This window comes from Mastigoproctus giganteus, chromosome 2 (genome assembly GCF_048544385.1).
Source record: "Mastigoproctus giganteus isolate SK-2022 chromosome 2, ASM4854438v1, whole genome shotgun sequence".
Taxonomy (NCBI): Eukaryota; Metazoa; Arthropoda; class Arachnida; order Uropygi; family Thelyphonidae; genus Mastigoproctus; species Mastigoproctus giganteus.
Window position 1 is genome coordinate 118,764,414 of NC_143576.1, and position 13,240 is coordinate 118,777,653.

Genomic DNA, 13,240 nt, shown 5'->3' on the forward strand with positions numbered 1-13,240 from the left:
TCCCTTTTATTGTTGAAAATTACAACCCCAGTTTAAAAGTAACAAGAACTTATGATCCATATTTACTGGCGCTTAGCATTAGTTTAGTTTAGTAGGTAGTAGCACTAGTAAACTCCTTATGACATTAATTTAAGGATGAACATTTGTTTATTAATCTAAATTAAATTTATTTATTAACATAATAGATCTATATAATTTTTTTATTATTTCAAGCATTTAGCATAAAATTTTTTTACACAGTTAGCAAAAATGATGATGTAAAGATTGGGAGAGTGGTTTACGATTAGCACCAAACAGTGCTCCTTCAGAACAATTTGGATAGCAGATGTCAGAAAAGTGGCAGCTATGTTTTAGTGAAGCAAAATGCACTTTGGAAACAGCAAAATAGCTTATAGATTTGGCAGGGTTAAAGTAAAAACTGTAGCAGAAGAAGAGTTTTGGATGTTACAGTATGGCTAGATGTGAAGTTCTCCAAGCAGTGTGACAGGTTGCAAGGACATCTCATGGTGTCCTACTGACAATTTATTGAACCTTTTGCTTGTAGAGATAAGGAAATCATGATCCTACCGTATAAAACAATTATAAGACTACACTTGGAATACTGTACCCTAGTAAGTAGATTGCAACTAAAAAAAAAAAAAGACACTGGCTATTTGAAATGGTCCAAAAACACAACCTGCTTGGTGATATCTGCAAAAGGGCATCTATATGAGAAAAGACATTGAATATTAACTTTATACACCTCAGGCATTTCAGAGGAGACCTGACTGAAGTCTATAAGGCTCTGAGAAGAGAAAGTAAAATGAACGTAGACAGAATTATAACTGTTATAAATGATTCTAGAATTAGGGAGCTGTAAATTCAAATTACATGGAAGGTTTAGTCTGGATTGCAGTGCTTTCTTTTAGCCAGCGAGTTGTTAATTACTGAAATAAGTTACCTTCGTGGTTCATGGGTAGTTACTTATATGAGAAGGGAAACACATAGCATTTGCAATGTAGTTTCTTTTCTTTTTACTTTTTTATATTTTTAAAATTTTTTAATTAATTTTTTCTTTTCCTGGTGCAGCAAAAGCTTGTAACTTGCGTGCACTAGTTGGTTAATACTAATACAAAAATATTAGGTCATACCAGACATGGATCAGTTGGTGTGCATGACTGATTCTCTTTAAAACTCAAATTTAAAATTGTGTATGGGATTCTTTAGCTTGTTTTTTTTTAATAGAAAAGTGGTAATAGAATTCTTAACTGTAGTATGCAACTTTTACTCTCTCTCTCTCTCTCTCTCTCTCTCTCTCTCTCTCTCTCTCTCTCTCTTTCTCTCATTTGAGCCTTCGTTGACTTCAGATCCACCTCTAGACAGAATGTGATACATTTCCAATATAATGGAGCACATTACAGAAAAAGACTGGCCACCGCTGGCCTATACTAGCTTCTCACAATTGCACTTCCAGCTCACCCTGAAGGAGCAGTTTAGAATCATACTGTAAAATATCACATTTAACAGTTTCCTCCTCCTTTCTGTATTCAGAAAAGATATAATAATTTTCAAATTCTACATGATAGATTGCTATTTTTTCTTTTCTGTGTAATGTAATATATATAAAAATGGAATTATGACCTTTGACCCTCAACTGTGCATACTGTAACTCCACTGTAAAGAGTTTTGTTACTGATAATACAAAGATAATATAAAGGTAACTTATGTTCCTGAAATGTAGCAATAATCTTGACATTTCAGAACTAGAAGGCAAGAACTTTTAACACATTAGAATTAGCAAAGGCACATGATGCAAGAAAGCAAGTTTATATGGCATCAGCCAAAAAAAAATCCACACACCCTTCTCATTTCACCCATCCACTCGCTCCAAATGTTTGTCTAGTTCTGCCTTTAATCTATTTAAGCTATCAACTTCTACAACAGATGGAAGTTTGTTGCAGCAATCAACCACCCGCTGGCTAAAGGCAAACTTCTGCACATCTATCCTATAACTGTCTTTCCTCAATTTGAATTTATATCCTCTCGGCAATTATTCTGAGCAAGAGTAAGAACCCCATCACCATTGAACATGCTTAAACCATTCAATGCTTTATACACCTCAATCAGATCACCTTACAGGTGCCTAGTTTCCAGACAATGAAATTTGCAAAACTTAAGCCTTTTTTCATAAGAGCAACCCTTTGTTCCATTCACTAATCTTGTTGCCCTTTTCTGTACTCGTTCCAACAGCTCTACATCCTTCTTGGCACAATGTGGCCTAAGTAACCCTTGCACCAGAAACTCCAACAACAACATCCTTCTTAAAATGAGGCCTCCAGACCTGTATACAGTACTCAAGGTGTGGCCCGACCATTGCCTTATACAAGGGGATAATCACCTCTTTATCCCTGCTAGAAAAATTCCTGTATATCATTGACAAGACACCATGAGCTACCCTTGCAGACCATTTGCACTGTTCAGAATACTTCATATTTCCCTGCACAATTACCCCCCAGGTCCTTTTCACTCTCTATCACTGTCAGTATAGTACCACACAGTTGATACGTTACTCTGTGGTTACTGCTTCCCATATGCAGTACTTTACATTTGTCAATGTTAAACTTCAGTTGCCACCTCTCAGCCCATCTGCTCAACTTTTCTAGATCCTGTTGCAGCAGCATACTGTCATTAGTGTCATTAACAACTCTGCCAACCTTCGTATCGTCTGCAAACTTGGACATTAAGCCTGATATACCATCATCAATATCATTAATAAATACAGAAAACAACAATGGACCCAACACCAAACCCTGAGGGACTACACTAATAACATTAGTCCACGATGAGCAGTGTCCATTGATTTCCCACTCAACCATCCCTTTATCCATAGCAGCAATTTGCTTCCAATGCCACACTGCTCCAATTTGTGCAGAAATCTTCCATGTGCAACGTTATCAAAAAGCCTTTCTAAGATCCAAATATATGATATCAAAATTATTCTTTGCATCCAGTTCCTTTGTGACCACATCGTAGTATCCAATCAAATTGGTCAGACAAGACTTCCCCTTAACAAACCCATGCTGTGTCCGAGCTATAACTGAAGTCTTGTGTAGATGATCCTGCAATGCTTCTTTAACGAGTGCCTCCATTAATTCCCCTGGAACAGAAGTTAACTAACAGGTCTGTAATTACTTGTGTCACCCTTTGATCCTCCTTTGTGAATTGGAGTCACATTTGCACATTTCCAGTCCATGGGTACGTCTCCTGAGTCTAAGGAAGTGCTCATAATTATGGCTAAGTATTTGCTTACTTCCTTTGCTGCCTCCTTTAATATAACTGGACAGATCCCATCCACTCTAGGTGCCTTTCTTGTGTTTATTTTCAACAATATCTGCTCCACTTTGCTCTCAGTTATTACAAAATCATTTAGCTCACTGCCAGAGTTTAATACACACCTTTTTTTAACACACCTCTAGCATTCCCCCTCCCTGAATAACTCCTCATGTAAATATTCTATGGGAATCCTGTTTCTTCTTCATATGCTGAAATTACATGTTGTAACAAAATAAAGTTGGCATTTTGAAACTGCAACTAAAAGTTTAGGAACAGAAAAGACCAAATAATAATAAAATATGACATTTCAAAATAAGAAAAAATAAAAGTTTCTCCCTCTTGTGAGTAGTGAATTTTAAAACTTACCTCTTCTAGCTCCTGAACCCTTTGCCTTAACTGTTTCAGTGACTCTTGGCTCTCTGCCTCCTTAAGCTTTACTGCTACTGCTTCTTCTTGAAGAGAACAGAGAATATCTACAGTTTGAGGTTCCAAGGAAGGTGGTTGTGAACTGATCTGCAATCATGAATAATTTCATGGTTAATAGAATAACAACAAAAAAATATATACTTGGTTAAATTATATGTAAATCATGTGAATATATAAAAACAAAGCACTGTGTGTACCCTATACGCATGAAAGATGTTTTATTTTATTTTAAGTGAAAACATCCTTGGCTTGGAAAATTTTGAAGGGGTTTAGTATGAAAAGAATCTGAACACATTTAACATTTTAAAGCATTTTTTTTTTTCAGCAGTTTTGTGAATTTGAGGTTGCAATACATGTTCAATACGTAATTTACTTACAATAGGTTTGTGATAGCTAAAATATGATACATACACTTGAGATTGTAAAGAGTGTAAATGTCTTTGAAACACAGCATCAATTATAGTTCCATAATTAATAGTCGATACAGATCTAGAAGTATTTAACATTAGTCCAAATTTATTCTCTAAGAAATCTGTCAAAAGTTTGGGTTGAGTATCTGCAAAATTAACATTGAAATCTCCACTAAGTATCATTGGTATTTAGTCGCATTTTTTGTGAGAAAATTGTTGCAATGCAGCTCCTTCAATCGTGTAAGGAAGTAAAATGAAATGGATGAATTCAATGTGTTTGATCTTTTGGTTAAGTGAAATATAAATGACTACCGACACTATCGTTTGAACATCAGGAAGAAGGCATTCAAGCTGCACAAATGTCTCCAACAGGTCTAACACTCACGGATTTGCCAACAGTTTGTCAATAAATCACTTCTATATGAGAAGTAACAACATTACAATTTTCTCTCTTATGATAAACTGCTACACCACTAACTTGTTGATCTTCTCGTTTGAACTGAATGACACAATCGAAGTATGCTTACTTCTTTGTTATTTAGCCATGTTTCAGAAAGCAGAAGTAAATTGGATTGTTGTGTAACTGCATCAGTGAGATCGTCACTGTGAGCACGTAAACTTTGACAATTTAACATTAGAATGGAAAGATCTTGTCGATTACTGATGAACTCATATAAAGTATCTTGCATGGCAAACAGAGGATTATTCAACAACCTTGTCATATCAGCTTGAAGTGCAAGAGTGGATGTAGCATTTCTCAGTCCATGATAAAATTTCTTTTTTCCATTTGCAGCAATAATGTAAAGATAATGTAACATAAACTAGTTGTTGTTCGTGACATTTCTCGTATTCATAAATTATGGAATCGAAAGTACCTCCCTGAGATTTATGGATGGTAATAGCACGAGCCAGTATTAGTGAAAAATGATTTCATTTAGCCGATCTCATTCTGTTGTTATTCAACGAAACACTCTTACTTCTTCTTGCGATCAGTACGGCTTCTAAATTGATTTCTCTAGCTATAGCAAACAGACGAGCCTTTGTTCTAGCAAGTCGATTCACAGTAGATGATCCTGGAAATTTCAACCAAAGACGTTTAATACAATTAGTCTCTTCATCATATTCAATACATACCAATTTTCCTAAAGCTCTGTTAGCCAGACCATCAGATACGTCAACATTAGCATTAGCAAGGGCACATGATGCAAGAAAGCAAGCTTATATAGCATTAGCCGACCAGGCTAGCTGGGTGGGTAAAGTGCCTGCCTTGCAACCCAAAGGTCGCGGGTTTGAATCCCGCCCCGGGCTTGTATCAAAGTAAAATGCAAAAACTTTGGGAGGTGCATTATGGCCACAGAAGCCGATGCACCAACAACTAACAAAAAAAAAAAAAAAAAAAAAAAATGATATAGCATCAGCCAACAAAAAAAAAAAAAAAAAAAACCACACACACACACCCTTCTCATTTCAACCATCCACTCGCTCCAAATGTTTGTCTAGTTCTGCCTTGAATCTGTTTAAGCTATCAACTTCTACAACGACAAATATAAGTTTGTTCCAGTAATCAACCACCCGCTGGCTAAAGGCAAATTTCTACACATCTATCCTACAACTGTCTTCCCTCAATTTGAATTTATGCCCTCTGGAAATTATTCTGAACAAGAGGGAGAAGCCCATCAGCATATTAGTGGTTATCAAGTATGGTTTGCCAATAAGTAAAGGAAGTTCATATGGTAATCCACTGGTGTCTAATGCTGCCATTTTGTTACATTTTTGTTGCCCATGAGCCTCACATTCTGCATCTCTGCACCCAACAAATATGCCTTGAGAAATCGACATAACGGTATCCGAAGACGAATTTAATGCAGAATTGTCATAATTGTTCACAGATACTGTTATGGCAATTGCTCAAGACATATTTCTTGGGGTAGTAATATTATGTAAGAAGTTACTGTTTGTTGAAGTGATTGTTTTATTGTTGTGTTCTTGAATCAAAGCCGTTTAAATTTTAAGCAATGAAATGGTCTTGTGTGAAAGAATATTCTTTAATAAAATCTGCAGCTATTTTATTAAAGTGCATTTTTTTCATTCTCCATGTTTTTGAACTTGTTTCTTTTTGACACGAGAGGCTTCTTCAGTGACTCTGAAGCTTTTATTCTTGCATAATATTACTACCAACTGCTTACTCTACCAATTCAATGTTAGTGACTGAGTTAGCAGTCTTTAGGAAGTGATGTCATTTCCGTATCTGAGTATAAACTTACTCTACTGAATCAACTACTTGACCTACCGAATCAACATTAGTGACTGACTTATCATTGTTAGCGGATGTCATTTGAAATCTAACAGCCAACTAATAGGGAGTGACGTAATTTTCATAATTTAAAATCTAAACGGTCAGCTTTCTTCATTAACAATCAATTGTATCATTTGAGTTACAAGAAAATTTCGTTACAAATCGATTTTACTCTAGTGCCACCATATATGTTTTCATATCAAAAATTTTCTTAAACAAGAATTTCAGGTACAGTAATAAATAAATTTCCATTTATGCTCTATATGGCTTGAGGTCAGAAGAGCTTACAATTTCATGGCAATTGATTTTTTCGGTTTTTTTTTTTTTTTGGCTGCCAAAAAATGTTACATTGGAAGTATCACAATTATAGTGATTCACACATTTCAGGAAAGCTTTCTGAGCATCATATTCTAAGCCTTATCTTGCTCATGTTAAAATTTATAAGCTGTACAGTGTGTGTTTGACAGTATTAGTAAGACATGATTAGAAACAACCAGTTTTGTGTAATACAATTCACCACCCCATACCACAATTCATAATTACTGCCGTGGCAGGTTTTTTTTTTTTTTTTTTTTTTTGGCAAAATTTGAGTATATAAACAAAAACAAGGTCTAAGCATGGGCAATCCACTCTCCCCCCGCCATTGGCAGAGATTTTTGTAAATTCCTTTGAAAACAAGACCATAGAAAAAGCCATCTTTAAACCAAAAGTATGGATTAGACATGTAGATGATGTCCTCACCATTTGACCACATGGCATTGAGAAACTCAACAACTTTCATATACATATCAGTAACTTACATCCACACATCTCATTCAAAATTGAATTAGAAAATAAAAAATTACCATTTCTTGACATTACTAAGCAGAACCAAAAACACTATTACAACACAAATTTATAGAATACCTACTGGCACTGGATCTATTCTCCATTTCTCATACATCTCTTAAATACAAAAATAGGTGTCCTGAGGGCCTGCTACCTCTGCAAAGGCCAAGCTCTCAAGGATGAAATCCTCCAGATAACACACATCATCAGTAACTGTGGTTATCCACATAAACAATAAAAAACACAATAGAAAACTTCTCCAACAATATTCCTGATGAGGATAACAATTCTTCACCACTCCATACCAGTGAAGAAATAGCTCAAATAGCTAAATTCAAATAATTCATCACCATACCAGTGAAGAAATAGCTAAAAAAACATAATTTTTATCAGGTATGCTAAAACTACAACAATAAAAGCCATTAAAAACCCCCATCTCAACCTCCCCTCTCTCCAAGACCCTCAGGACTAAAAACCCTATATAATAGGTACAATGTAGAGATTGCCTAAAGCCTACACAGGACAAAGAAAACTCATAGACAGAGTAAAAGAACACAAGAAAGATACTGAAAAAGGCAGAGTAACAAATTCAGATTCAGCTTTTCACACACGGACAGAGGACTACAAATGGTCATATTCTGAAACATCAGTACTAGCCACAGACAGATACCATAACCATAGACTCTACAACAAAGCCTTTTTAATAGGAGCCATGGATAACATTAACCACAGCAAAGGAGTTCAGATCAAAAACAGCCACATACACATCTTTAAGAATAGAGTCCTAACCCAAATTAAAAATAAGTTTAAACTTCTTAGCCGCAACCAACCCTCCAACCAAATACTCTCTCCCATCCCAATGGTGGTAGATAGGGATTCAACCTAGCTAAATCCCTATCTATCACCCTAGAAACAGATCTTAACTGATAAAGTTTCTCAACAGTATTATTTAGATTATATACTTTAGAGGCACCTCCGTAGCCAGGTTTTGTTGTTATTTGGTTTTTAGGAGCATTAGCAACTAAGGCCATATTGCTCCGGGATATGCGGTGGTCATTCCCTGACCTTCCCGCATCCTCCGTATTTGGTGGTGACGGGCTCGAACCCCGGTCTAATCAAGAAGCGTGTGCTCCTTCCCACCTGGCCACGGAGACGCCCTCCTCCGTAGCCAGGTGGGCAGGAGCAGCAGTGCATAGCACACACTTCTTTATTAGACCGGGATTCGAGCCCGTGACCACCAAATACGGAGGATGCGGAAAGGTCAGGGAATGACCACCGCATACCCCAGAGCAATATCCCACCGCATACCCCAGGCCGACCATATTGCCCCCCCCCCTGCACACACCGAATTCATCAGCAGTTTTACACATACCTTAAAATTCTTGAAAAAGGGTTTAGAACCGCAACGTAAACCTTGATAAAATTCGGAGAATCGGAAATAGAAAATAAACACACGATTGAGGCAATAGGGGAAGAAACGTTCCTAGAAAAAGGGCCATGAGCTCGCCCGCTGTCCGTTATGGGGAGATCAAATTAAGTGCTAATCTAAACGAAACAGTGCAGATTGCCTGTCCGTGTCCGTTACAGAGAATGTCCGCTAGACAGAAGCTGCAAACACGTTAAAACCAATAGAGGTGAGTTGGGGAATTTGAAAATGTCCGTTGTAGAGAGATGTCTGTTAACGAGAGGTGTCCGTTAGGAGAAGTTTCACTGTGTATATATATATATCATCATCATCAGCCATTTTCAATCCACTGCAGGATGAAGGCCTCTCCAGCAACTTTCCAGTTCCTTCTGTTTTGAGCACTGGCCATCCATTTACTACTCAAAAACTCATGAATTTCATCTATCCATCTCCGCCTTTGTCTTCCAGGTTTTCTTCTAGCTCCTCTTGGGTACCATTCTGTTATTTTCTTAGTCCATCTGTCATCATGTCTTCGAGCTATGTGTCCTGCCCAAGACCATTTTAGTTCTTTAGTTTTGATAAGAATGTCCTTTACTTGAGTTTGCTGCCTAATCCATGTGTTTCTCTTCTTATCTAACAGTCTGATTCCCAATATAATTTGTTCCATTCTTCGCTGTGTAGTTCTTAGCTTCTCTTCCATTCTTTTGGTGAGTGCCCAAGTTCCACTTCCATAAGTCATGGTGGGGAGTATACATTGATTCATTATTTTACGTTTCAGACAAACTGGGATATTGCTCTTCAGTATGTGACTATATTTCCTGAATGCTATCCATCCAAAATTTATTCTTCTCTTGACTTCCAGCCATTTATCATTATTACAGCTAATAACTTGTCCCAGATAAGTATATGACTCCACCTTTTCAATTAGTGCTCCTTCAATCATTATTTCCCTTTCCGTGGCATACTTGTTCATCATTACTTTTGTTTTAGCCATATTCATCTTTAGTCCAAAATCCTTACTAACTGTGCATAACTGATTAAGATTTTCCTCTAATTCTTTGGGATCGTGGCTTATGACCACAATGTCATCTGCAAATCGTAAATGGTTTAGGTACTCTCCGTTCACATTGACTCCTTTCTGCGACCAGTCTAATCTTCTGAAAGCTTCCTCAAGGGCAGCAGTAAACAGCTTCGGAGATATTGTGTCTCCTTGTCGAACTCCTTTCTCGATTTTAAATTTGCTACTGTCTTTGTCTAGTCTAATAAAGGATGTAGCACTCTCATATATTTTCTTCAAAATCATAATATATGGAGTATCTATGCCTTGTCTTTCCAGTGCCCGAAACATTGCCTTATGCTGTATGGAGTCAAATGCCTTTTCATAATCCACAAATGCCAGGCATAATGGTGTTTTATATTCATTTGCTTTCTCCATTAGCTGTGATATTACGTGAAGGTGATCCATAGTTGAGAATCCTGTCCTAAAGCCAGCTTGCTCTTTCGGTTGATTCTCATCAAGTATTCTTTCTAATCTGTTAGTAATGACCCTTGTGAACAACTTGTAGATATGGGATAACAAACTAATTGGTCTATAATTTCCAATTTCTGATTTATCTCCTTTCTTATGCAGCAAAACTATGATTGCATTATTCCACTGCTTAGGCGTCACACCTTTTCTAATGCACTTTGTGAAGAGCCTTGCCAGTTTTTGTGTTATGTCTCTTCCTCCCAATTTTAACAACTCTACAGTAACTTCATCTTCCCCCGGGGCTTTCCGATTCTTCATTTTCTTCAATGCATGTTCTACCTCATCAGGAAGAATATCGGGTATGTCGTATGTGTTGCTACTTTGCAATCCATCTTCCCCACTGCTGGTATCATTCCCTCGCTCCTTGTATAATTCTCTATAGTAGTCTTCTGCTTTTTGAAGTATGCCTTCTCTGCTGTTTATAAGTACATTCACAAATATACGTGGTCTCAATTCTAATCTCAACGATGTCCATTTCCACTTGCAGTCTGCCAAACTCCATGTACTTTTTCTGACAGAATCTCAGTTATCAGTTGATTCAACTACTGCTCATCTCAGATGCCCAAATTATTCGCTGTATGATTCCTTTCACCTCAAAGGTGGTACTTGTGCATATGTCCGTTCTGATATTCCCTGTCAGAGACTTGGAAATTTGTAATCTCCTCTCTTTGATCTTCTCTGGCTTAAAATCTCTCTACCTCATTGTGTCAAATTCATCTGTCTCTACCGTTCTCCCAATTCCACTAATCAATTGGAACTCTTTGACTTCCTCTCTTTTCAACTTGACTTTCTCCAGTCCAACTTTCCTAACAGTGAGGTAATTTTCCTTGGTGATTTTAATGTTCACAACTCCAGCTGGCTTCTGTTTTCTAGTCACACCGACCCAGCTGTCCGAGATGCTGAGGCTTTTGCAATTACTAATGACCTTGCACAGATTGTTCATTTACCTACAAGAATACCGGACAATCCTAACCATACAGCCAATACGTTTGATCTTTTTCTCACAAACAACCCTTCTAAGTACACGGTTCAAGTGAGAGGTCCTTTAGGCACCTCAGATCACAACTTGGTGATTGTCTCTTCTCCACTGGAACCTTTATCTCATGGGTATTCCCAACCTCGTGTTGTTTGGCATTACAAGAATGCAAAATGGGATGACCTGCGAGACTTTTTTTCTTCTTTTCCTTGGTCGGATTACTGTTTCAAAACTTCTGATGTCATCATTGGCTCAGATCGTGTCAGTGAAATTATTCTTGCAGGAATGGAATCCTTTATCCCACACTCCACTTTAAAATCTCGTCCTTTATCTAAACCTTGGTTTTCCAATAAATGTGCTAAGGCTGTCCAAGAGAAGAATGTTGCATATCGTAATTGGCTTGTTTCTAATTCTCCAGTTTCATTTTCTGCCTACACCAAAGCTCGCAACAATTGTAAAGCAGTTATTAATCAGTCCAAACTAGAGTTTGAACAGGCTAAGGGTAGAAAACTTGCTTCTTGCCCTAATGGTAGCTGAGCATTCTGGTCTCTTGCCAAAGCTATTGGCTGCAACTTTTGCCCATCTCTGCTCCCACCTCTGTCCAAACCAGATGGTTCTGTTGTCACTTCAGCCAAGGATAAAGCTGACCTGCTAGCATCCCATTTGTTTTCCAACTCATATATTAATGATCTTGGTAAAACACCTCCCACCATTCCCAACACGCTCCATCCAATGCCTCCTGTGGTCTTCCGTAAAAAGGACATCAGAAGAATTTTGACGAATCTCAATGCTAAGAAAGCTCCAGGTCCTGATGGTATTTCTCCACTGGTTCTCAAAACTTGTGCTCCTGAACTTACTCCTACTCTTTGCTGCCTTTTTTCACTTTCTTATTCCAAAGATGTTTTTCTTTCTGCTTGGAAATTTGCTCATATCCAGCCAGTTCCTAAAAAGGGTGACAAATCCGTCCAATCCAATTATCGTCCCATTGCAATTATTTCTACTCTTTCTAAAGTAATGGAGAAATCAATTAACTGCCAACTCTTAAAACTACCTAGAAACCTTCCGTCTGATCAACGATCGCCAGTATGGATTCTGTCAGTGTCGATCCACTGGTGATATTCTGGCTTATGTTACCCATTTATGGACTAATTCAATGGAAAGGTTCGGGAAAACACAAGTAGTTGCTCTTGACATCTCAAAGGCTTTCAATCGTGTTTGGCATAAAGGTCTTCTAAACAAGCTTCCATCTTATGGTTTGCCAACTGTTTTTAGTAATTGGTTATCCAGTTTTCTCTCTGATTGCTCACTGAGGGTGATGGTCGATGGCTCTATGTCTTCCAACTTCTACACTAATGATGGTGTTCCCCAAGGTTCAGTTCTTTCTCCAACTCTTTTCCTCTTGTATATTAATGACCTTCTTCCATTTACTGGAAATCCTATCCATAGTTTTGCTGATGATAGCACATTGCATTCCACTTTCCATTTTGAGAAACCTTCTCCTGCTCATCAGCATCAATTTCTCGAAAATCTGCTACCAATTTCTTAAATGCCGATCTTCAGGTAATTCTCCAGTGGGGCAAAGACAACTTAGTTGATTTCAACCCTTCTAAAACTCAGTCACGTCTTATATCTCGCAAAAAGGATTCTTCTGCTCCTATGCTTATCTTTAGTGACATTCCGATTTCTAAGCAAAATGATATATCTCTTTTGGGGATTACCCTGACTTCTAATCTCTCTTCGCACAAGCACATTACAAATATTGCTTCCTCTGCATCTAAAAAACTTGGTTTTCTCTTTCGCTCTCGGCGTTAATTTTCTTCCAAACAGCTGCTCACTCTGTATAAATCGCAAATCCGCCCTGCCATGGAATATTGTTCCCACATCTGGGGTGGTGCCCCCAAAACCTCTCTCAGGCTTCTTGATTCCATTCAGAAGAGGGCAGTTAGGTTAATTAATGATTCATCTCTAACAGAGTCTCTCCACTCGCTCTCTCATAGACGTACTGTTTCTACTGCATGCCTCTTCTACAGATACTTCCATGGGCACTGTTCTTCTGAAT

At 37.7% G+C, this 13,240-nt stretch overlaps 1 protein-coding gene across 2 annotated transcripts in view; it reads right to left on the reverse strand.

The window, feature by feature from the left end:
- The window catches only part of LOC150089523 (ecotropic viral integration site 5 ortholog-like), a 338,392-nt gene that overhangs the window by 55,266 nt on the left and 269,886 nt on the right, over positions 1-13,240 (reverse strand). For both annotated transcript variants that reach the window (XM_090368641.1, XM_090368642.1), the window contains one exon: positions 3,679-3,825. In XM_090368641.1, coding sequence (XP_090224767.1) covers positions 3,679-3,825 — 147 coding nt within the window. The remainder of the gene's footprint in view (positions 1-3,678; positions 3,826-13,240) is intronic.